The 18,623-nt window shown below is 38.3% G+C and overlaps 1 protein-coding gene across 1 annotated transcript; it reads left to right on the forward strand.

The window, feature by feature from the left end:
• Positions 1-2,525: 2,525 nt before the first annotated feature.
• Positions 2,526-14,344, forward strand: LOC135707038 (phospholipase B1, membrane-associated-like). The gene is made up of 6 exons (XM_065228761.1): positions 2,526-2,864; positions 12,968-13,146; positions 13,211-13,653; positions 13,716-13,833; positions 13,901-13,974; positions 14,059-14,344. Exons 1-6 carry the CDS (start codon positions 2,552-2,554, stop codon positions 14,192-14,194), a joined length of 1,263 nt encoding a protein of 420 aa, XP_065084833.1. The 5' UTR covers positions 2,526-2,551; the 3' UTR covers positions 14,195-14,344.
• Positions 14,345-18,623: the final 4,279 nt, after the last annotated feature.

Genomic DNA, 18,623 nt, shown 5'->3' on the forward strand with positions numbered 1-18,623 from the left:
CCATAGGAGCCATCAACTTGTAGAAATGTAGACTTATGGCGAGTACAATACATGGGAAAATGAAGGGACTGCAGAATCCATTGAGTTATAGAAAATATCAAGTTATAGAATATCGAGTTGTGGAAAGTTGAATGTAATCAAAAACACGTCTAAATGTAGGCATCAGTTGTTCACATAAAATCATTGTTATGATACTAAATTATTCATTTCAACGAAATCTGATTTCAAATGCAGATTCAACGGCCCAAAATTAAGTAAAATTACTAATTTCGTCAAACATTGCAATGGAATAAATGCTAATTCTGATACGATTTATAGGAACAGTGAAAAGTTGCATAGTTTTTCACTTCCTCAAAATTGCATCGTATTTTAGGGAAAACGTTTCAGAAGCACTATTTAAATATACATAATGAAATACTAATCAAACTACCATGCAATGGATTGCGGAAAAACGAAAATTAAACGGTGTTGTGATCTACTCCACCTTAACACGATGCCTCCGATGAAATGTGCAACGTCAAATTGGCAGTTTCAAATGGCGCCTAAAGAGGATTTGAAAATCGTCAAAAGTTTAGATTGTTTACCGTTTTACGGTATATTTATTTATTAATTTTTGTACAACAGTTCATGATAAGATTTTTTACTAATTTTAAAGATAAACACTGATGGAAATACTGAAAACAAACTCTGTCGTGTGGGATGAACTAGAAACCTATTTTACTCTGTGTATCAATATCAACTTAGTAAATTGTTTGTTTAAAAAAATCGAGGCAGACCAAAGAGTGCATATTGAGTAAGAAGTGGAAGTTAGAATTTTACCTTGCACTTGGTTGTTCATTTAATACTTATTTTTCGAAATCAAATTGTTGGAACCCGTAAACCATTGTGAGTTTATAAAACTTCTTGAAGTGGCAATCACAATCAACGGTAGATTGGAGCCATATTTCCGATCAATTAATGCCACTGTTGTTACTTTTCTATTGTTTGAAAGTCACTATTTGGTCACTGTTTTCGTTATTTTAGTCACTAAAGTCACTACTATTATAGCACATACCCACTTCTAGCATGCAAATGCAATTTACCGGAATATCTCACCCTTCTATAGAGTGCACAGTGCTCCAGATGAACTGCATTGCACTGGATATATTGATTATGGGGCGAAAATTAGATCCAGTAGGTGGCGAAAATTTAAAAGTAGGGGTGATAATTGAAACAAATAAACGTTTAAGAAGTTGCGTTTATTTACATTATTAACCTTTTTTTTCGCTTAAAACACATCAATTAGCTAAAAACGAATGTCATTTCTAAAAACTTTATGGCATAACAATGATTTAGGGTGTCGAATTATAATACTTGCCACACAATAATACCAATGCATAAATGGTACAGGATAAGTAAGTTATCAATTAACAACTGTGGAAATGCTCAAAGCATACTATGTTGAGAGCTGGCGAAAAGTCCCAGTGGGGACGTAATAAATCCAAAATAAGAAAGGTGTAATTCAACATACTGTAATAATTTATTCTATTCACGTAGATAATTTTAATTGAGTACTGAACAATCAGCACAATGGAGTAGTAAAATGATTTTATATTGTAACCTTCAAATGCTTTACTTTCTCAGTCATAAGGAATCACAATTACGACAACTGGCTATTTTAAGTTTGATCGTTTTCGCTCTCTCACATTATATTGTTTTACCTATTTGGTGACACCATCGTCGTGAGTTTGTGCCAACTGTTTTGGGCACCACACGTGATGAAACGTTCTGTCATGCCCAATCTGCTGATAAATTTGAGGCAGGTTCTTTAAAAAAATCCGAGTTGAGTTCAAGTACACACTTTTAACCTGACTCTGATTGAAGACAATTTTCGGGTACCACTTGAAAGTTTAGCTTCTCGAGACTAGCGAGCGAGTGCAACCCATACTCGAGTAAGCTGATGCTATGTCAACCGATGAAACCCCCTCCAAATAACAGTACTGTGTAGCACGGAATGACCGTAAAGAAGTATGATCGTACGATAATTACCGCGCGTAGGCCAGCTCTTTTTGGTGGATTTGTTGCTCAAAGAGTCATTCGGATTGCCATGCCAACATTAATTGAAGCGGCCTCTTCTTCTCCACGCAATTGGGATTAAATTTGAAAGCCTGCATCCAAGAGTAGCAATACGGTGAAGGTTTGCGAAATTCAGAAACAACACCAAAGACGAGCGCTCACGACCAGGTAGTTTGACTGTGATGTTACTTCATGCGGTCGGTGGTGGCTGTTTTGGAGCGAACTCTGTTGATAAGCATCTGAATGCGTGATTGTACAATTATGATTCGGTTTGTTGGTACCAATGTTATCATCTTCAAAAATTTCATAAACCACAGCACTTAACCGTCACTTGAGGATCATCAAAACAGAAAGCACAACGATCAAGCAGAATGAAGTGAAAAAGGTATTCCACTAGACCAACAACAACGATAAGGTGTACAAGTGATTCACCAGTGATGCTGAAATGAATTAGTGTTACATCGATCGCAGAAGCAATAAATTTAGATAAGAAGAAATGTGGCTCGCTCAGATGTCGTTGAATATTTTCCTGATCCTGTTGCTGTTGATGTGCCACGAGAATAAATTTCACCGCTGGAAGGTGGATGCTCAACTCAGTGCGTTCAAACCGACCGTTTTCGACAATTCCGAATGGCGGTTATTCTTTCATCTGTACAGGAACATCACCATGATGATGGCCGGTCGTACGGGATTGAAAACACAAGGCGATTTTCTGCAGACGCCAGTCCCGGACAGTGCCCCTTTCCCCTGTGATACATCGACAGGAAAAAGTCGCGAGCCGCCATCCAGTGTCCACAAGTTGAGACCAGGTAAGCTTTCTTAATTCTTTTATTCTTTCTGAAACTGTCATGAAGGAAATGTTTCTTTTTATTTGGATTATTGCGTCCCCACAGGGACTTTACATCGGCTTTCAATTTTGTGTTCTTTAAGCACTTCTCCACAGTTGCTAATTGAGAGCTTTCTAAGCCTGTACCATTTTTGCATTGGTTTTATTGTGCGGCAAGTGCAATCATACTTTCTAACCCCAGGGAACCCGACAAAATGGTCAATCCGAAAAAATCCTTGACCAGACCGGAGACCGAGCCCAGTTACCTCCAGCATGACCTTGCTTTATAGCTGTGCCTTTATCTACTGAGCTAAAAGAGACCCTAAAGTTTAGACAGGGCAAGTCAATTGATAAAGTCAGTTGAATTCAACTGACTTGAACGCGAATTGAACGTGTAAACCATGCCATTCAACTGACTTTATCAACTCACTTGAATTGAAAAAAGTTGAACCAGGCTCAACTTTTCAAGCCAATTGAATTCAACTGAGTTTATCATTTGACTTGCCTAGTCCAAACCCAGCTTAAGAGAGGATCTAAAAGTATTATTAATTAGTATTGAACTCATTTTACTCTACAATATTAATTCAATTTGCTGCCACATCGGGGTGAATTGGTTGTCTGATTCTTCCGAGGGGGGCAGACTTCACTGGTAGACTGTCGAACCTTCTGTTTCTCTTTTATTTGCTTCGAATGTAAGATGCCCATTAGACTGATGCAAAATTTTAAATTTCCGCTCCACAGTGCTCAAACGGTTCCAAATTGTCAGTTTCAGTTTCATACCAAATGAGTTTAAATTTTGGGAGGCTAATCAGGACCCGATTTGGAACCGTTTGAGTACTGTGGAGCGAACATTTCAAATTGTGCATCAGTCTAATGCCCATCGCACTTTGTTTAGTTCATATTAGCCACCATCGACGGTTGTAGTTTGTAGTCTAAGCATTTAATCGAAGGGTCTTGCTACAACTTCCACAGCAAATTTCCTTTGTGATTGTTAGAGTGGGTCAACTTAACAATCCCCTACTCCCCCAACGGCTCTTTCGATTTGTATTGAGGTCTCCATCAACTGTGCCAAATTTGAACGAATTTGGCTAGGGGGAGCTTTATGTTTTGTTTGGGAAAATGTAGGAGAAACGGTCCGAAACTATAAAAGCATGTTAAAAATAAAATAAAAAATCGCTCAAATTTTACCAAACCTTTGACTTAGATTAAGAAAATTATACTTCACAACTTTGTTCAAGAACGCAAACCGATTCAACTTCTGTGTCAACAGTTATTATTTTGTATTTATGGGCTTGTGTTACTATCTCATACCTACTGGTTACTCGTTCATACCTTCTGCGGTGCTACATAAGCTTGTAGGTATACATGGAGCACCAGGACGACAGTAAAAAAAATATAACTTTTGCACAGAAGTCGAATCGATTTGCGGTCTTCGACGAAGTTGTTGTATATAGTCGGCTCAAGTCCCAGGTTTGTTGAAAATTCAGCATGTTTGGAAATTTTATCAAGCAAATTCATAATTTTGTTCCGTTTCCCTTACATTTTCTCATACAAATTTTAAAGCTCTCTTGTAAATCCAGATGGCAACCAAACTCATTCAAGTTTGGCACAGTTACTGGGAATCCCAATACGAATTTAAAGAGCTGTAGGGAGTTGGGCTTTGTGATCCACCACATAAAGTTGTGGGTTCATCTGGATTTCACCACAGAACATTTTAAAAGTTTCAGCACTTTTCCATAAGTTTTCTTAACTACCGTGAAGTTCATTAACATAACCTTTTGTGTTCCCGAAATTTACTAGAAGTTCACGAAACTAGCTTGACGTTCAAGCAAATTCTCTCAAAATCTCTTAAATTCCCTAGACTATCCTGAAGCTTGCGGTAGTTTTCCTGAACTTTTAGGAAAATACCTGACATTCCCATAATTTAGCATAAATAATTCTCCATATCTTTTCGAATGTCACTGTAATTTTCTTGAAGTTAATGGGACTGTTTTGAAGTTTTGTGATCTAATCCGAAGTACGCGGACCATGCTTTAACATAAACTCATTAACCTTCATTGTAATTAAATTTTCACGGCACTTCTAATGAATTGTTCGGGCAAGGTCGTTAACGTCGAAGTTTCCGATTATATTTCAAAGGCTTTCGGAATGTACCTAAGGTTTGCTGAGCTTCCTTTGCGTTCCTTCAATTCACTCTGAGATTATGGAACTTCCCTGAGGTTTTCAGATCTTTTATGAGGTTCTAGAAATTCTCCTAACGTTCTTGGTACTTTCTTCAAGTTCTCTGGACAGGTCCTGTCCAGCGGTACTTGGAAGACATTTGATCTTGCTGCGGTGTTCGAGGATATTAATGCAGCGAATCCTAACACACTGGTGCTGCGTCCAACCGGAATAATGGCAGCCTCACGGTCCGGATGCTACAATCAGGTGAGCCCACTGGTGTTTGGAATGCTCAAGTCCATAGTTTGAAGAAGTTAAGACTAGGGTTCTGATGCATGGTCATTATTAATTTTGTTGCTAAGGAATCAAAATTTTGACTGGAAATTGCGCACGCCTTTGGAGGGTGTTCTAACTCTTCTTTGTCTTCTGTATTGAAACCGAATACTTCATCATTTCTCAATAGTGATGGAGAAATACAAAATGCACTAAACTAAGGGCACGAGATATACTACAATAGATCAAATTTCTGGTCACAGTGGTGTTATGTCCTGAACAGAGGAAAGAATAAAATAAATTAATTTGTAAAACCTTTGATACCGATATGCTTGAAAACAATCTGACAAGGCTAGCTGACGTTTTGCTTCTTCGTGAATTTTGATCGGTGGAACTTTGGTCACAGAAACAAGCTATTTTTTTTTTAATCCTAATTTAACAAGTTATATGTGTTCATTATTTTTTTTTCTTGATTTGTTTTCCATCGATCTTGTTTTTCGTGCTGAGCACCAATGCTACCGACGCCAGGGAAGCAGCTCTCACACTTGGACCCTACCTATCGACTCATCAACTCATGAACCGGTGACCAACGGCTTTACTTCCCTTCCGAAGGCGTTATCAGAGATGCCTCAGAACATCCCGGTGGCGCCAACTGGGATTGAACCCAGGCCTGCTGGGGTGAGAGATAATCACGCTTACCACTATACCACCGGCGCCGCTGTGTTTATTCTTAGCTTACTTACTTCATAAAAATCAACAAAGGTCGTGAATTTTTCCAAAACTAATGCTGAATTAATGGAGTTGCCCTGAATTTATCTGGAACTACCTTTACATATCTTTCCTGAAAGTCTGGATTTTCCTAATGTTTTTAGAGATTATAACCCGAATAGCATTTGAACTTCCATGAAGTTCCAGGAACTTCTTAAAATTTCACTCATTTTCACTCAATTTTGTTGGACTTCCTTGAAGTTTTCTGAAGTTTCCACAATTAACTATGCTAATTGAACCGCTCTGAAGAGCTCCTTGATTCTCTGAAATTTCCAAAGATTTTCAAACGTTCATTGGAATAGAATATTCCAATTGAAATAGGAACAATAGAGATGGCCCTGGCGCAATCCATTCTTACAACGCCAAAGTCACGAGTTCAAATCTCATACCCGAACAAGTCAAGAATGACTCAATAAAACTATTGGTGAAACAAAAAAAATTTAACGGCGCCGGTGGTGTAGTGGTAAACGTGATTACCTCTCACCCCAGCAGGCCTGGGTTCAATCCCAGTCGGCGCCGCTGGAATGTTCTGAGGCATAACATCTCTGATCACGCCTTCCTTCGGAAGGGAAGTAAAGCCGTTGGTCCCCGGTTCAAGAGTTGATGGGTCGATAGATAGGGTCCAGGTGTGGGAGCTGCCTTCCTGGCACGTCGGTAGCATTGGTGCTCAGCACGGAAAACAAGATCGACGGAAAAAACAAACAAAAACAAAAAAAAAATAAACAAAAACAAAAAAAAAATAATTTCGCAACTTGTTTGTGAAATTTTTCCTGGGCTCTCGGAATTTCCCTACATTATTTGAAACTTCTTTATAGATCCTACATTTTCTTCTAAAGCTTGTGATAATGCACTTAGAATCACACAATTCTCCAGAAGATGTTCCTGGAACCGTCCTAATACAGGGTGTTTGGTTCCGGGTTTTACATATTTTCAGGGTAGATAGGGCTCCTAAAGTTATGAAAAAATCCCCATGAAACATGGGGTCGGAAATGACTGCTAAGTGAGTTATTCAACATTTTATGTTTTTTTTTTTATTTCCAACTTTGGTTAGCTATATTTTTTTAATCTTAATGTGGTTTTCTGATTTCAACATACCAAATGAAAGATTCAAGTCTTAGCTATCAAAGCTCTTTAGTAAAGAACTCGATTAAAGTTAATTATCATACATTAAAATTGAAAAGTATGTTGAAAGTACCAAAAAAACTGGTAATATTTCATACATTTTAGTGTTTTTAAGTTGAAAATTTTCATTTCTGTTTATTTAGTTGTTCTACAAAACATTCTCCATGCAGTTCCCTAGATTTGTGTCTTTTGTAGTAACCTTGTAGGCTTTATGGTTTCTTCGTAATTATTGATTTAAAACAGCCATAAAAACTTGTGACGTTTTCTTAAAATGCGCTATGGTCACCCTATTTGTTCGTACGTTCGGCTGTTGCAGTGGACTACGCACATGAAAATTTGGTAGAATGTTATTGTAAATGTTGAGCTACATTCTTAACTTTCGATTACCCCTCATCTCCTGCGCCAAAAGAAAATATAACTGCGGAGATGTTTCGCGGTATCGAATATTGCTCAGTCTCAGCAGAAAACACAACGAGAGACACCGAATCGACGAATTCTGTGAGCGGAAGGGAGAGAAGTAGGTAGTGGTAATAAGTCGATGTCCTTTTTATTTCATAGCACTCACAGCTCAGCTGCGGTGCTGATTTGATGGAGGAGTTTGCACCTCCGCTGCTTCTGTATACACACTTAGATTATTTTTTTACAGGAGTCAGTATTTTTACTGGGTTTTTGGATTACTGACTTGGTTAAAATTCAAATGACTGTTATTCGTAAAGATTGGATGAAATCGAAAATTTTTATTTTTCCTCATTACACGGGGTTAACAGAAGTTAGTCTGTAAATTTTCGTAACACTCTCAACTTTGAATTTTCCACAGATTTTTTAAATTTTACCGAAGAGTTCCGCAATTCAAAAACTGTCATAGTGGTCTTTGGTTTTTTGTTCATGATTCCGTTAAAAAAAATCTGGGACGTTGAACAGTTATCTGAAGTCTATGACTTGGAAAATTGGTAACTACACTACAATGCTCATTTCTGTTTGTCAAACTGAAGAATGTATGCTTCCCCAAAGTTTTCTGGATATCCGTTAATGTGAAACTTCTATGAATTTCTCTTAGTTCTTTTAGCTTCCCTGGACTTTCTTGTATTTTTCAGAGTTCGCGCTATTTTCCTGAAATTAATGCAAATTACATTAAGTTCTCGAAATTTACTCGAAATTCTCGGATCTTCCCTGAAGTTCCCGATTTTTTTTTTTTAATATTCATGGAACTGCCCAAAGATCGTCCCAAACGACCCCTGGCGTACCTTCGATGCGCGGAAACAGTTCTATTGTTTGTTTCACACTCAAGTCGTCTTCTGACATACACGCTATTTCTAAACTTCCCAAATATGGGTAGAATCCACTCAGATCGATCAAAACTGAACCTACCCAAAAATGGGTAAAGTATGTTGGGAGTGACAAGTTGACAAGTGGACAACATCGAAATGAATCCGATCGACTATGTTCATATGTCAACTTCTCACTCCCAACATAGTTTACCTATTTTTGGGTAGGTTCAGTTTTGACTGATCTGATGGGTTCTACCCTAATTTGGGTAGTTTTGAAGTAGCGTGTAAGGATCTAGTCGATAGGTTTGGAAATTGCAGCCATTGTTGCCTCTACGCTGTATGTGCCCCTGTCATCGTTAACTTAACGGTCTCGAGGAGACACGGTTAGAAGAGGTGCTGCTACTGTAAATGATAAACCTGATTCGTACCTTCCTGAAAATAAACCTTTGATCGCTTTCTACTCTCTACATATAGGGGAAATGCAGGTAATGTCGGCCTAAGTGTCCCTAATTTGGGCCCATACATAAATTCAGCAATCAACTAAATTTTCAATAGCAACCAAAAATATCCATAGTAACGTCCCAATAACGCGTTCATCTAGATAAAATTGATAAATAGCAGACTTTTATCGATGGGCCCAAATTTGGGGCATGTAGGCAGACATTACCTACATTTCCCCTAGTTTTGTTTTTCGCCAGCTCAGAAATTTTTTGTCGGGATTTGCACAGTCGAACGCTCGGCAATCAGTTATACTGAGATCTCAGCAAACATGTCGTTTGTTTGTTGATATTCAGCAAAACATTTTCCGAGACTCAGCAACCAAACGACACTTTTCCTTAAATCTCAGTAAAACAGATTGCCGAGCACTCGGCTATGCAAATCTGTATGTAAGGGAAATTGATGTAAATGTCCCTAATTTGGGCCCATACATAAATTCAATAATCGACTAGATTTTCAATAGCGACCAAAAATATCCACTAGTATCATCCCAATGACGCGTTCATCTAGATAAAATTGGTAAATAGCAGATTTTTAGCGATGGGACCAATCTTAGATCCATAGGCCAACATTAGAGCCATTTCCCTTATATGAAATTTTCACACTGCCGTACTCTAACGAAACTATCAACTCTTTACTTACTGACTCCTCATCTATCGTATAAAATTACCACTGTCTGATATGGGTCGTTAAGCATCTCCAACTATGTAAATATTTATTTTATTTGAACAGTCAGAGAAACATATAGGAACGAAGGGCTCTGTCAGGGTCTGTGGATGTTCACGTTCAGTTGACTAAAAAGCTATATAACTATTGTTTGTATATTTAATCCAGAAAATCATCATTCTTTCTTCTTCCATGCTGAATTTCTCTGAAGCACGTTCGAACTGCGCTGCAAAAAAAAATAATCTTCGTGTGTTTTTATTTCTACAGGGAGCACATAGACGACAAAAGCTTCCAAATCCGACCACTAGAGTCACTGTAAGAATTTAAAATGTTGTTCCAGTTTTAAGTAAGCCACACCTTAAAAAAATGTAAATTACAATTATAGTGATTAAAAGGGAAAATTGAAAAAAAAATCAAAAGAATCTCAAAATGTCTGATTTAAGAAACTAGTAATTTTGAAATATGTTATGTCAAACAAACACAGAACAACGTACTAACAAAAAGTTTTGAAAAATGACCAAAAGTTCTTGTTCTATGGTTTTGGTCAGTTTTCTAGTTACAAACATTCCAAAAGTTAGCATTTTTCGTAAACTTTTTCAGTGGTTGACAAGAAAATCAACCGGTGTACCTACTGGTACTTTCCTCAAAATCGCAACACGTGTGAACGAATGGTGCACGCCGTGTAAAGTTTTCATCTCATTTACACGGTAAACAAAACTGAAACCAACACCGGGCCTCGGTTTCGAAAACACAACCGAATGCATCAGCACCGTTTACCTGTGTAAACGAGTTTGGGGTCGGGTGTATGGAATATCAACCACGGATTCTGTTCAGTGTTTGCAAACCGACCCTGGTTTTTGCTGAACATGGTTAAACGGTTGGGCGAAGAAGCTGTAAATGCAGTGCTGCCGAATGTGCAAGTGAATTAAAGCATAGATGATCAAAATTCAAAGTGCCAAACTGTCAAATATTCCGCAATATGGATATTTTTGGAATCGTGGTTACACGAGAGAACCGGAAATTGATGTCTGACGCCAATTTGAAATCCAATATGGCGGCTTCCGGTTGGAGAAAAACTGAAAAATACTGTCAAATATCGCACAATATGGATATTTTTTTGGAATCGCGATGAAGTTTAGGATCCGGAAATCGACGTATGACGCCATTTTTAAATCCAAGATGGCGGCTTCTAGTTAGATAACTGGGAAAGGCTGTCAAATACCCCACAATATGGACATTTTTGGAATCAGGATGACGTGTAGCAACTGGAAATCGAAGGAAGTCTGCTGGGTTGTTTGCTATACAACACGATTCCAAAAATACTCATATTGTGGGGTATTGACAGTATTTCCCTGTTTTTCTCTAACCGAAAGTCGCCATCTTGGATTTCAAAATGGCGTCAGACATTGATTTCCGATTCCTACACATCATCCAGATTCAAAAAATACCCATATTGTATAGTATTTGACAATATTTCCCAGTTTTTTTTTCTACCCGGATTTCACCATCTTGGATTTCAAAATGGCGTCAGTCACTGATTTCCGGTCCCACCACGTCATCCCGATTCCAAAAATACACATATTGTGGGGTATTGGCAGAACTTCCCTGTTTTTCTCTAGCTGGAAGTCGCCATATTGAAATTCAAAATGGCTACAGACATCGATTTCCGATCCCCACATGTCATCCCGATTCAAAAAATATCCATATTGTAGGGTATTTGACAGTATTTCCCAGTTTTTCACTAACTGGAAGCCACCATCTTGGATTTCAAAATGAAATCATCGATTTCCGATCCCCACATGTCATCACGATTCCAAAAACACCCATATTGTATAGTATTTATTTGACAATATTTCCCAGTTTTTTTCTACCAGGATGTTGCCATCTTGGATTTCAAAATGGCGTCAGTCATTGATTTTAGGTCCTTACACGTCATCCCGATTCCAAAAATACCCATTTTGTGGGGTACTTGACAGTATTTCCCAGTTTTTCTTGAACCGAAAGTCGTCTTCTTGGATTTTGAAATGGTGGCGGTCATAAATTGTTTGTATGAGTAAGATGTTTCGAGATAATTTTAAAAATGTAAACAAATATTCTGCCACCTCTTGCACGTTCGTAAAATATCAACCCGAAAACACTACCGCTACACAACCTTGGTTCGGTTTTGTGTTTTTCATTTTTTACATACCAAACTCGTTTACGAAAACCAAACATAAACCGTGTCGTGTTAACGAAACACGCGTTGGTTTACAACCTTCAATGGAAACACAACCAGCATCTAAATCAAACACGGTGTGTAGCAGTCGAGAACACGTGTGGTGCTTTGGTGAACCACACCGGTATACAACCGGTTTTTTTCCGAACCTGCTTTAAAAAATATATATATGTAGGGGAAATGTAGGTAATGTCAGCCTACATGTCCCTAATTTGGGCCCATCCCTAAAAGTCTGCTATTTATCAATTTTATCTAGACGAACGCGTTATTGGGACGTTTCTAATGGATATTTTTGGTTGCTATTGAAAATTTAGTTGATTGCTGAATTTATGTATGGGCCCAAATAAGGGACACTTAGGTCGACATTACCTGCATTTCCCCTATTCTCAGAAAGACATTATACAAACAGAATATTTTAAGGTTGAAATTGGCCGAATTTGAGCAAAAATGTGAAGATTCGCTCACAACAAAAAGTTACAGAAAATGTCATGCCAATCGGAGAAGATCGATTCTAAAATTAAATTTGTTTTTGTTTAAATGTAAAATAACATACACACTAGAAACTAAAGATAATTTACCAGCTTGTCATGTAAGTTTACATGCAAGCCATGTAAAGTTACATGATGATCATGTGCATCATGTAATCCTCCATGTAGAATTACACGTTTCTGCTGTTAATTTACATGTGTTTATAATGGCAAAAGTTTGATTGTTTTTCGCTCAGCCCAGAAGGAATAAAAATTAACCATTTTGAATGTACCAAAGCGCTACATTTTACAATAGAGTATCATATTGACATACATACACACTTATAAATACCTATTCTTACCCGTGACGGAATCCATCTTTGACATGAAGGATGAGACGTAAACAAACATGTCATGTAAAATTAAGTGCTCCGAGACTGAACAGTTCAAAAGTACGTTTGATTGAGCTAGATTTCACGTCTTTTATGACTCAATTTTATGTCGAAATTGACGCTCGTATATTTCAGTCTAAGAGCTTATAAATTAGTATCAATTTTACTAAGTGTGCAGTGATGATTGAGCTTCGACAATTTTTAATTTTTAGTTTTTCAACTTTGCAAGCATTAACAAGGTATTTTCATATTTCCAGGTGATATCAACGTGATTGCCGCGATCGGAGATTCGGTAATCACAGCCAGCGGAGCATCCGCCACTAGTTTCCTAGAGTTATACACAGAAAACCGGGGACTATCCTGGTGCATCGGTGGCCAGTGGAACTGGCGAAATGCCACCACACTTCCTAACATTTTAAAAGTTTATAATTCTAAGGTAAGACGGTTTTTATTTTGTTTGTGAAAGCAAATACAATAAGCAAATCTTTTAACATCCCCAGTTGGTAGGTTACTCATACCGCGATTCATACAGTTTCCACTGGGATTCGCAGTTCAATAACGCAGAAATCGGTGCCATCTCCAAAGAGCTTCCCCACATGGCGCGTCAGATGGTGACGCGAATCAAATCTGATCGGCGGGTGAACTTCAAGAAAGATTGGAAAATCCTCACGCTGACCATCGGAGGCAACGACATCTGTGCATATGTGTGCACGATGAGAAATCCGGAATCACTGCCGATGAAACATCGTAGGAATCTTCTGACGACGCTCCGTTACCTGAGGGACAACTTGCCGCGGACGTTTGTTAACATTGTTTCCATGCCGGACGTGGAAAAGGTGGTATCCCTGCCGGGAAAGCCAACTATATGTTGGATTTTGCACCATGGCGAGTGTCCTTGCTGGGTTGGCCCGATTCACAATTCTACGGAATCCTCCCGATCCAGGTACGATGAGATGTGGCTAAGGTGGTGTGGGAATTGTTAATTGGTTGATTGTTTGGTCACAGATGGGCTCGCATTCAGAGACAGTACAAAAAGGTTGAGGAGGAAGTACCGCAGATGGACGAGTTTCGTGGACTCGACGAATTCGCCGTGGTGCATCAACCGTGGACAAAGCGGCTCACTGTAAGATGATTGGTGCAATGAATAGGTATTGAGAAGATGTATTGAATTTAAATTTTTATCCTTCCAGTTAAATGATGACAAAGGAGTTGACTATACGCTGCTTTCCTATGATTGTTTTCATTTGAGTCAGAAGGGTCATGCGTAAGTATTTTTAAGATAGATAACAATTTAACGTCAGATGAACAATCAACATTTAGGTTAAACTATGCATTCTTTCCGTTCCAGTCGTGCAGCTGCCGCTCTGTGGAACAACATGCTGGAGCCACCCGGCAAGAAACGTGAAAACTGGGATCCACCGTACGTGAACTTCCGATGCCCTACGCGGGAAAACCCATACTTCTACACATACGACAACAGCTAACAACAACAAACCAAATTGCGTTATCCATAGTGCAAACGGAACATAATATCCAACCATCCATCGACAAAGTGTTAATTATGCAATGGCAGAGAATCAATAAATAACACTAAATGATAACAATAATAATGACACCGTTGCGATACCAATGAATATGAGTGCGACAGTTATTTTACCTAGCAGACAGCCCCCGGTTCGTCCCCCGAGAGATTGATGGAACTTCACCTACTTGACATTCGCAATGCATATATCGTTTAAAATTTCACTTTCTTTACGTAACGCAGTTTCATATCTTTCCTTGAGCACCTGCAGTCGGTAGGTAGGTACATACGCACGTCCGTCGTCCCTCAAGTGTACGGTGTTGGTAGGTGGGCATACACCACAGTGACCTACTGAACGATGATGCCCCTGAATGAGTGTGCAAATAATAGAGGCAGAGGCAGGGGCTTCTCTGACTCCAGGGTGAGGCGCATTGCCAAGGCATAACTCATCGCGCTGCATCGTGCAGCCATGGGCATTTCTCATGCTCAACATGCACTTTGCGATCAAGTTTGCAATCTTTAGGCGCGCAAACATTTCCCCAGAGAGAGAGAGGTGCAGCTATATATTACATCTACGTTTCGCCCTTTGCAAATTGGCTAATTGATCGTTTTCACGCCTTGGTTCGTCACTTCGCTGCGTCATTATACGCATCCGATCAGCATAGGTTTGCGTTGTGGGCTGGAGAAATGTAAACAACACCTTTTTTATTACTGGGTACAATTAAGCACACAATCGTTAAAAGTATCGACATAAGGCGTAGAAGAATAGATTTGAAGGAACGGCTAAGGCGAAAGGAAGAAAGGGGTTTACCACCTATGGTAGAACGATAAAAATAAAAGAAGAAAACAAAAGGAATAATACATTTGAAAATAATGCAGCAAGAAAACAAAGAGAGAAACATGAAAAAAAACACACCCAAAAATAAAAGAATCAATTTGATATTTTCAAGTCAGAATGAAAATGTGTTGAAGATGAAAATCGGCTTGAGCTTGGATAACCGTACATTTCAATATTTGCTATTCCGTGCTTGACAAGAACCAGCGGAATTGCACTTAGATTCAATCCGTATATTTCCGTATTTGATGGGAGTTCATGGTGGAAACCAGGCGCTCCCAGAAAAGTGATCCCAAGCAACATTTTTTGTTTAATTGAGGTTTTATAGCAGTTGATATAACCAAATTATAAAACCTTCACTGACGACCACATGTTCTTAACAATCTCCACTCAACCGCTATAAAGCCATTTAATGGCCTATTGGCCCAGTGCAATCATTAAGGCAGCATAGGTGTTATGTCAGTTTTATCATACTCTACACGTGGTTTTTAAAAATGAAAGCACAAAACCTCCTCATGGTTAGAAAGTTTTAACAACTTTTTGATGGCTACCATAAAACTATAATACAACCGCATAAATTGCTCATCGACCACATTGCTTTAACAACCTCCTGTCAACCGCTATAAAGCCATGTCATGGTCAATTGGCCCAGTGCAATGATTAAGGGGGGAAATACAAGTAACACGTCAAAAACTCGACGATTTTTGGAATTTTTTTGTGAGCAAATGAAACAATGCAAACGTTTGGGGTTTTTTTGCATTAAATTGTTTAAATCTTCCTCTAAATTTGAGATTTTTTTCATTGGTGTGTGACCTCTGTGGCTCCTTGGGGTCACATCGGAAGGAGGTCGCCTCCGGTAGGGATTGATAATTGGCGGGCGTTCTAGAGACCTGAAAAATGAACAAAACTTACTTTTATCAGTTGGACCTTATTCAGGAAAGATTTTTGTTCTATGTTAACCTCTAAAACCAAAAAAAAACCCGAATTTATCCACCTATGGTGTGATCAGACCCTTCTTACTTATTCAAGTTTATTTATTTTATTGTCATTATCAGTGACCAAGCCCCCCACCCCCGTGTCATCCAGTGACGCTACGCAAATGCCTGGGGGTACCCGGAATATATCCGGGTGTGGTCTATTTGGTGAGGCTACCAATCACCTTATCATCGTATTTTAATGTGATTTAATGGGTTTTAATTCAATTCATATTCAAGCAACTTCCCCGGGGTACCCGGAACATGTCCAAGTGTGTCCAATGTGTCCTATCATTTGGCGCCGAGTTTGTCCAAATCGGTTGAGCGGTTGCTGAGAAACGTGAGCGCATTCATTTCGTTACATACACACACACATACACACATACACACACACACAGACATGTTTCGATCTCGTCGAGCTGAGTCGAATGGTATATGACACTCGGCCCTCCGGGCCTCAGATCGATGTCGGTTTTTCAAGTGATATCTATACCCTTCTTTGTAAGAAGGGTAAAACATGATTTCTGGAACTTACGGTTAATCGGCGATACCGGAGCCATAGATCACTTCTTCCTCGTGCACGTTGCATTTTTGTTTTTAATTTTAAAGTAAAATATAGAAAATGGTGACCTTTTGATGACTACCATAAAACTATAATACAACCGCATAAATCGCTCCTGAAGAAGCATGATACGTCAAACATTTTGACAACCTTGAAGGTTTTAAGTTGGGTGATGATGATTTATAAATATAAATTGTGGTTTTATTCTTTCTATGTTCGATGTGAAATCATGATCAATGCCAGTTTTTAATAATAACAGATAATGTTGTATATTGAAAATAAAACGACTTTATTACAATTTTGAACCAATCTGTATATGTTTCAGAGCATGTCGTGCAATATTTATAGTGATTATTATTCAAAATAGAAGCATGAATTCATTGCGCCTTATGAATACTAAAATATAGGGATATTTTAAATGTATGTACATAAGCATTAAAGAATCATTAAAAGATTATCTATTTAGTACAAAACTGTTACTACTGGTGACCAATAACAAGTCGCATATTATTTATTTATTTATACATAGATGCATGAAAGCGTTTTATCTCCTATATATAAAAGTGTTATTATTGATATTGTGTGAACATTTCTCCTACGCAATCATTTTTTTTTTCGTTATAGCTTGCCACTCCTTAAGAATGCCTCAATATGACATATTCTCTTAGATTGGAATTCTAAAGCAAACACACAAAACTAATGGTTGTATCTTAGCATTTCCTAGTCCAAGTTGAGAGCGTTCAGTTATATGGTAGCTCTATAGCTAGCTTGCTTGTTTTATTTGGTACAGCGAATCAAAATGAAACAAAAACCTTGGCAACCTGTCAAATAGTCTATATTTCAAGCGATCCTTCTATTTTCTCTTGTAATCAAGATGTAAAAGTGAAGTTTTAAAAAGGGTTCGTGGATATTTTGGAAGTGTATCGAATAGCCGCTCGTTCAATATTTCTAAGGAGCTCTTCACCGCACTGTGCCTTTTGTTATATGAGAGAGCCCATAACTGTAGATTATCCAGGAGCTCCAGATTGGCGATCGTCTTATCTTCATCGTGTTCAAAAGCACTGCAAGGGTTTTCTTTTCTTAAATCTTAATCGATTTATTTACGTGCGTTAACATCAGTGTCAACGTCACTCCTGAAGGTATCCCTTTTAATCAGCTCTGTATTCTTGGCATCCGGAATGACTGGATTAACATGCGTCGTATTCATATCATGTTGTGAATTTGCGTTGATGTTGTTTTGCGATGATAAATCCATTATTTGCCGAATATTCTTCTTAAGGGGGTAGTACACTTTGAACGTCCAAAAGTAAGGCATTTTCGTAATTTTTTTAAGCAATAAAACACTCAGAGAGGGCAAATATGTTATAACCCATTTATTAGTCATCCTTCCAACTACAATTTGTATTTTTTTTGAACTCGATTGGCGTCTCCCCGTGGTCGGGGCACAAGGTCGCGCGGGCGTCCTCGCGCGGAAGTCTGAAAACGGCGTGGTAAAATACTCCTTTCCATGTGATCCTGGAACATAAATCGAACAAAAATCCTGATTAGTAATGATATGTGGAAAAAATTCCTTTTTTTTTTCACCATAAAAATGCTTACAAAATCGAAAATGTGGATACGTATTTCTAAGCAGAATTTATTTCTGATCAAGAAAACCTAGGCGATATGATGATAACTGGTTAGAGCTATTTCCCACGCCAGTGTGAAAAAACCCCGGTTCGAGATAAACGCGTTTAAAGATAAAATTGCTCTCTCAGCGCGCCGGTACATGTTTTAGGAAATCACTTCGTAAAGCGGTAAGGAATATTCTGGCGGACTTGGAGTCTTTTCTAAATTAAAGTATACATCCCAAGGAACATTTTATGCCAAAAAATCGCATTTTTTGGAAAAATCAAAGTGTACTCTCCCCTTAATAATTCTTACGTTCAACTCGATTTATAAAAAAATCACGCACTCATTTTCGAAGTTTTTTGTTATTGGAAAGAAGTTTCAGACTTTGTTGTTGTTATTGTTGTAGTAT

The sequence above is a fragment of the Ochlerotatus camptorhynchus genome, unplaced genomic scaffold (assembly GCF_037179485.1).
Source record: "Ochlerotatus camptorhynchus isolate MF236.1 unplaced genomic scaffold, CSIRO-AGI_Acam_v1.1 ptg000302l, whole genome shotgun sequence".
Classification (NCBI taxonomy): Eukaryota; Metazoa; Arthropoda; class Insecta; order Diptera; family Culicidae; genus Ochlerotatus; species Ochlerotatus camptorhynchus.